General features: G+C 42.2%; 1 protein-coding gene across 8 annotated transcripts in view; it reads left to right on the top strand.

The window, feature by feature from the left end:
- LOC311038507 (receptor-type tyrosine-protein phosphatase mu-like) overlaps positions 1–7,500 on the top strand; it is a 131,409-nt gene that overhangs the window by 80,060 nt on the left and 43,849 nt on the right. For all 8 annotated transcript variants that reach the window (XR_014600065.1, XR_014600066.1, XR_014600067.1 and 5 more), the window contains exons 13-14: positions 1,319–1,520; positions 2,613–2,715. Coding sequence is in view for 1 of the 8 variants with exons in the window: in XM_084048078.1 (XP_083904204.1) it covers positions 1,319–1,520; positions 2,613–2,715 (305 nt within the window). In the remaining 7 variants the exon portion in view is untranslated. The remainder of the gene's footprint in view (positions 1–1,318; positions 1,521–2,612; positions 2,716–7,500) is intronic.

The following is a 7,500-nucleotide window of genomic DNA, read 5'->3' as shown; positions in this document are numbered from 1 at the left end:
TATTTTTGAAAAATTGTGACCATATGTGCAAATCTTTGAATATATATATTTTTAAAGCGAACATTTTTAGCTCAAATCTTTGCTTCTGGGGGGTCCCTGGAACAAAATATTTTGATGGGGGTCCGCGGCCAAATACATATAATCTATAATAATCCTTGACATGAAAAAGATTGAGCACCACTGAAATAGAAACAAACGTTTTTCAGAAAACTGTTGAGATTTAGGAGACATGTAGAATCGGCTTCATGTCTCAATGGGTTAATGCATTTTTTACCCCTTTTTCTCCCTAATTTAGTTGCGTTGCCAATTTAATTCCTCCCCACACACATTTCTGTGTGTTGTCACTGCTGTTGTATCCTACTAGCTCACCTGCCAGTGAGGACCCCCCACCGGGAGGACATAGAGTCAAAAAGTCAAGCTCTGATCAGGCTGAAACCTTGCCCAAGTTTGGAGTCATACATCATACAGTAGATAAGTGATGTCATAGACCAGAAGTTCTCAAATGTTTTCATGCCAAGGACCCCCAAAATGATATGTGTCTCAAATATGTTTCTCCAGCGACCCCCAGAAGCAAAGATTTGAGTTACAAATGTTCGCTTAAAAAAATATACATTCAAAGGCTTGCACAAATGTTCACGATTTTAAGAAAATAGCAGATCTACAAGCTCATAGCTATGAGCTTGTAGATCTGCTATTTTTGAATAGCCAAAGTATAAAAGGTAAAAATGATTACCTTTTATAGGACAGGACAATCGACACACAGAGTTTCGCAAAAGACGGAGGAGTGTCTCTGCTTCTATCGGGGGGGGAAAAAGGGTGTCACCGCCATAGATATATATAAAGGCTAGATGGCTCAAGGGGGGGTCGCAAACGTAGCTCAACCGCGGCCATCTTGCAACAGTCATTCATAACATTATGTCTATGGCCATGTATTACTGTAATGACTGTTGCAAGATGGCCGCCATGTGGCAACGTCATTCTCCATTGGCCAGCAGCGTGGGTGAGTCATCTAGCCTTTATATATATCTATGGTCACCGCAACCCTCCGTTCTTTAGTTACTGGCTGTTGAATATAGCTTGTTTTACACCAAAACCGCAGAGACATTTTTATTTTCTAAATCCTTTAACATTAGATCGGACAGGGCTGGATTTGTTGTGATCACGTTATTTCCGGTTATACGCTTCTCCGGAAGTCATAGGATCACTCATAGGTTGGCGAAGAGCGCCATCTAGCATAAACACTGAAAGCACTGTTTTGACGTGTTACACGTCATTGCCACTGCATGAGTTAATAATTATGCGTCTCTTATTTTGTCAGATCTCCTACAAAGCGCTGAGCTCCTTCGACACAGAGTTTGATCTGTCCAATCAGAGTGGGAAGGTGGTGAAACTGGCCAATGAGACGAGTCATGTGTTCACGGGGCTGTACCCTGGCTCCACCTACTCCTTCACAATAAGAGCCTCCACCATTAAAGGCTTTGGACCAGCCGTCATTCAACAGTTTACCACCAAGATATCTGGTATGAATATGAATTATTATTATGACATTTTGATTGGCTGAGAGGCATTCGAATGACGACCAATATTCAGAAATCAAATATGATAATAGACATATATTTGATAATAAATTGTATAATGTATTCATAAAAGTGTAATACATATAGAATGAATAATATAAATTATAAGTATATACATTAATATAATTGTCTAATAATTATTCATTATACAAATGATGACAGATCATAAATAGTGACAACAAAACTGTGGCATAAAGGTCTCTATAATATGATATTAGTAATGATGTACTAATATATATATGACCACAGAATACCAGTATATCACAGGATAGCGCCACCTGGAGGGCATCTTTGCTTTATGGTTCAAATCGATTAACAAATTATTCAATCGATTAACAGTTCTTATTACACGGCTTGGTTGAATGCTCGATTCTGATTGGTCAGTCATCGGTCATTATTTCTGGATAATGACCGATGAGCTCTATAACGGACCGCTGTGTAATCAGAGACTCAGAACACCTGCTCATGTCAACCTGTGCTGCTTGGTTATATGCTTTATCCAACATGACAGCCATGTAAACAAACAAACAATGTCATTTACAACTAAACGTTGCTCTCAAGAATGTTTTTGAAAACATTTGAAGTGAGAAATAGACGATGCAATAACCGAGAAGTCATTCTATTTGATCCACTGCGCTTCCTTGTTTATCGTGGCACAACAACGGGGGAATACCAAAACGCTCGCCCCAAAACACAGTCGCCCCGGGGCAAATCCGGCGGTATTACAGGCAAATCGGCAGTAAATAGAATGGGGGGCGAGTGTGTTTTGGGGCGAGTTTTTTTCCTTTTCGTCATTTGTTTTTGCGAGGCGAACTTGTCCGCCCAGCCCAATACTTATGGAATACTTTCATTGCCGTAAGCAAGGAAATACTTCGTTTTGTTGTTACTTTTGGGTAAATGTATTTATGTATTTATTAAGTAGCCGTGTAATAAGCGGGATAATGCATGGGGAGGTAGTCATTATTGAAATTTAAAGCCCTCTCCTCTCCTCTCCTCTCCTCTCCTCTCCTCTCCTCTCCTCTCCTCTCCTCTCAGCTCCTCTCATGCCAGGATATGATCATGAGTCTCCTCTAAACCAGACAGAGTCAACAGTGACTGTTCTACTGAAACCTGCTCAGAGTAGAGGAGCTCCTGTCAGGTACACACACACACACACACACACACACACACACACACACACACACACACACACACACACACACACACACACACACACACACACACACACATGCACACGCACGCGCGCGCGCACACACACGCACAGAGCGGCGCTGAGTGCTGTTCAGTGCTTTGTGTCTGAATGTGTGAAGGTTGTTATTTCTTCTTTTATCAAATATTCACAAATGTCCATTTATGGATAAAGTATTCATTTCAAACCTTCTGAAAGCTGTTATTTCACAAAACATCAGTAAAAGTGCTTACAATTCTTCTTGGAAAATGAAACAGATTTCATAAATTTTCTCTTCAAAGTATTTTTGTTCTCCAAGAAATCTTCCATCACAAATCCTTTTTCAAGATCAATTATGTTATTCATGTCTTCGATCTAAAAGATTCCATAAAGATTCTGTATTCTGTTTTCTGCTTTACCTCAACTATTGACAGTTATGAAATATTTAGTGTGTGTGTGTGTGTGTGTGTGTGTGTGTGTGTGTGTGTGTGTGTGTGTGTGTGTGTGTGTGTGTGTGCGTGTGTGTGTGTGTGTGTGTGTGTGTGTGTGTGTGTGTGTGTGTGTGTGTGTGTGTTGCATGCGTGCATATGTGTTGTCAGCAGGTTTTAATGGGTTCACAACATCCTGTGTCTCTCTGTCTCTCTCACACACACACACACACATACACACACACACACAGGTCATCGGGTTCTATTTCTCTTTCAAGTTGCGTTTGCAACTTTTATGTTCTATCTGGATTTGAACCCGGCGTGTATCAAACATCTAGTACTCACAAAATGTTTTGCTGTGAGCTGCAGGCAGTACTACTTATCTACCAGGTGTCTTAATCTCCGACACTTGGATCTATACCGTTTATCCATGAAGGCCTTTAGCTGACCGGCTGTATAAAAAAAAAAGAGAGAGACTCCTTCGAGTCTCCTACTGGATACATTAGCATCTTTCTGCCAGTTATCAAATTATTGGCTTAGGAATGCGACGAAAACAAAAAAAACTTTTTCCTCACATGCATGGTGTGTGTGTGTGTGTGTGTCCCACTTGAGCACCTCCTCGATGTGTATGCAGAGGAACTTGAACTTGCTGACCCTTTCCACTCCAACGATGAAGATAGGTGTGTGTGCTCTCTCCTCGGCTTCCTGGATTCCTTGATCAGCTCCTTGGTCTTGTTGACATTGAGGGCGAGGTTGTTCTCCTGGCACCAGAGAGTCAGTGATCTGACCTTATCCTGTAGTGTAGGCAGCAGTGGCGTGCACAGACATTTTGAGGGGCAGGTGCTCAAGTAAATTATACTTTTCTTTGTTGACTTGGTCTGCTCTTTTTTCCCTCTACACCTAATACCTCTTTGCCAAAAATAGCCGATCTACAAGCCCACAACGCCTCGCAGCGCGAGGCGTTGTGGGCTTGTAGATCGGCTATTTTTGGCTATAAAGTTCTCCTCAGAAAAGGGATGCTAGGTTTCGAGTGGTTATGGTAAAAAGAAAAATGATATCACACAAAGATTTGGCGGACCCCCTGTAGTAACTCTGAGGACCCCCTAGGGGTGCCGGACCCCCTGTTGAAGACCCCTGCTGTAAACTGAAAAAAAAAATCAAAAAATCAAAAGGGCACTTCTGGTCAAGAGGGCAAAGGGCAGGTGCTCTAGCACCACCTAGAGTCTATCTGTGCACGTCCCTGGTAGGCAGACTGGTCATTGTTGACAATCCGGTCTGTAGCTGTCGTGTCGTCAGCATTCTTGATGACGACATTGGAGTTGTGCGTGTACAGGGGGTAAAGAGAGGGGGTTCAACACACGTCCCTGATGGGCTCCTGAGTTATCATTAAACATAAGAGTGAAAATATTAAATATTTCCATATTCTACTTTCTCACAAACCCGTAGTACCCTAGGGGTCCACGTGCCCCCATTTGAGAAAGACTGTTATCTTATATTATTATGTAACTAAGTGATGAGTGGTGCATAACGGAGGGGCCTTGTTGTAGTGTCATCAGCGACAGTCGTCATGTCAACAGTTGTCGTGTCCATGTTGTTGTTTATCCTTATTGAAGGATTTAGCTCATTAGCGCGTTACGCTATGCTACGTTACGCTAGCTATTAGCTGGGAGCGGCTGGGATTAAGGAGGGATTAGCCTGTTAAGATGCTAGCTCTGGTGTCAATCACACACACACACACACACACACACACACACACACACACACACACACACACTAGTAATCCAATGTAATAGCTATCAGCAACCGGGCAGAAAGTGCATGTTTGTGTGTGAGATGTGCCTTACATTAATTTATTTTTCAGTTTAATGACATCAGTGGATTACTACTGTGTGTGTGTGTGTGTGTGTGTGTGTGTGTGTGTGTGTGTGTGTGTGTGTGTGTGTGTGTGTGTGCACATAGGCCTGCATAACTTATAAGTTGCAGCCTGAGCCTACAAGAAACAAAATGTCATGTTTTCAACTTGGATGAAGAAGGAATCCATGATCGCGCGTGCCACAGTGCACGCACGTTCGATACCATGGAGGTATAGTGTGATGCGCTATCTGCTCTCGTGCACTGCACTGACAGCTGGCAACCTGGCACGCGCGTGCAGCTCAACCCTTTTCCACCTTATTTTGCGCTGCAGTGATCTGATCCAGTGTTGATTTTGTCAACTAAAATTATGATGAAAAATGTTCGTCCGCTAACTTTTTACTAAATAAAAACTAAATAAAAACTAAGCTACAATGACTAACACTAAATATATTGACAATTGCGTCAACAAATAAAAATTTGACTAAAATGTTAGTGAGGGACTAGTGGAGATTTGGTTGCGCTCGGGTGTTGCCCTCTGAAAATAGCCGATCTACAAGCTCACAACGTGTCGTGCTGCGACGCCTTGTGAGCTTGTAGATCACACACATTTTCAGACTATTATTTTCAGAGGGCAACCAAGTGTAAAGTCAGCCAAAATACATTTTTGTCGACTAAATCAAATGTAGATTTAGTTGACTAAAATCTTATGATATTTAGTCAACTAAAACTAGACAAAAACGAAAACATTTCAGATGACTAAAATATGACTAAAACTAAATGGAAAGTTATTCAAAAGACTATGACTAGAACTAAATCAACATTTCCTGTAAAAATCAACACTGATCTGATCCCAGGTCAGCCTAATCATCACAGCACCGCGTGCGTTTCTGTTTTGATTTTGATTTAGTTTTAGTCATAGTGTTTTGAATCCAATTCCATTTAGTTTTAGTAAAACTTTTTGTCTAGTTTTAGTTGACTAAAGCAGCTTAGTTTTTATTTAGTTTTCGTCTGTGAAAAAAGGTAGTCGACAAAGAATTTTCGTCATAGCTTTAGTCGACGAAATCAACACTGGTACTGTCAGGTATTTTCGGTTCGGGTGGACCCATGAAGACATGTAAGTTGGACTTTTGTCTGCTGTTATCGGGTCTCCCATGCCTGGCGCCAAGCCCTGTTCCTGAAGGAAGATCTGCGCGACAAGTGCCAGGTGGCAAGCTTTCTATCTCGAAAATGAAGTCAGTGCGGAAGTAAAAACGCAACAGTTCTCATTAATGGCCTAGAGGCGGCGTCACTACTTCCCCTCCTGCTGGTTGCAGAAGCATTGACATACAGTACGCTTGGTTATACTATGTTACCCTTTTGTTTAGTTTCAATTATGATGTGTTTTTTTTAATTATGCCCCATTCATTTTTTAATTAATTATAAAGAAGGTATGCTTCTACTGGCTCTACTGAGTAGTGATGGGTCGTTCATGATCGATTGGTTCAAAAGAACTAGTTCTTTGGCGTGAAAGTGAACGAACCCGTTCACGTTTTCATTCATGCCCCCCGTCCCCTCCCCCGATACACAGGACGGCGGGCTGTTCCCGCGCCAGACAGACAGTGGTGCAGTTGAGTTGTTTTTCACTAGACATGAACAAATAATTTGAACGGATCATTGCCGTGCATGTGAACAAAAATCGTTCGTTCGTTTTTACAGTCTATGGACAGGACTCTGCTATGGGGGATACACATGCAGTCACACAAAATAAAAGCATAAATCAAGCATAATTTAAACAAAAACACAGGAATTCTCTCAACAAAAACTATGCGACTGAATACGTTGGGGCGATGGTGGCTCTGGAGGAAGAGGGGCTTTGTGGGAATCAGAAGGTTCCCAGTTCGATCCCCAGCTCGTCCAAGTGCTCGTCCTGAGTAAGACAATGAACCGCCAACTGCTCCACCATGTGGCCACTCTGAGCAGTGCACTGTCGGGTCAAATGCAGAAAATGAAACACAAAATTACTACAAATAACCCTCTTTTCTTTTTTAGTCCAGAAGACAGGAGTTCAACAAGCCACTTTTTAAAAAGACTGATATGTACACGCGTGCAAGTGCGTGTACGCATGCATGTGCGTGCACACACAGATTTGTCGAGAGATAAAGTGAGTGTGGGAGGGAGATGAAAGGAAGGAAATAAAGACTGAGTGGGAGGAGAGAGAGAGAGAGAGAGAGAGAGAGAGAGAGAGAGAGAGTCAGCCAGACAGACAGAGAGACAGACAGACAGACAGGATTTGACAGGTTGTATGTAAACATGTTGTCCTCGGGGCAGAAGCTATTGTATGGATTACGGTGTGTGTGTGTGTGTGTGTGTGTGTGTGTGTGTGTGTGTGTGTGTGTGTGTGTGTGTGTGTGTGTGTGTGTGTGTGTGTGTGTGTGTGTGTGTGATGTATGAGTTCTGTCTTGAACCTGTTTCCTGAGAACCACAACTATTGTTC

This window comes from Gymnoscopelus microlampas (assembly GCF_963454915.1).
Source record: "Gymnoscopelus microlampas genome assembly, chromosome: 22".
NCBI lineage: Eukaryota > Metazoa > Chordata > Actinopteri > Myctophiformes > Myctophidae > Gymnoscopelus > Gymnoscopelus microlampas.
Note: the sequence above shows the minus strand (reverse complement) of the source record. Positions and strands in the feature narration are given on the sequence as shown.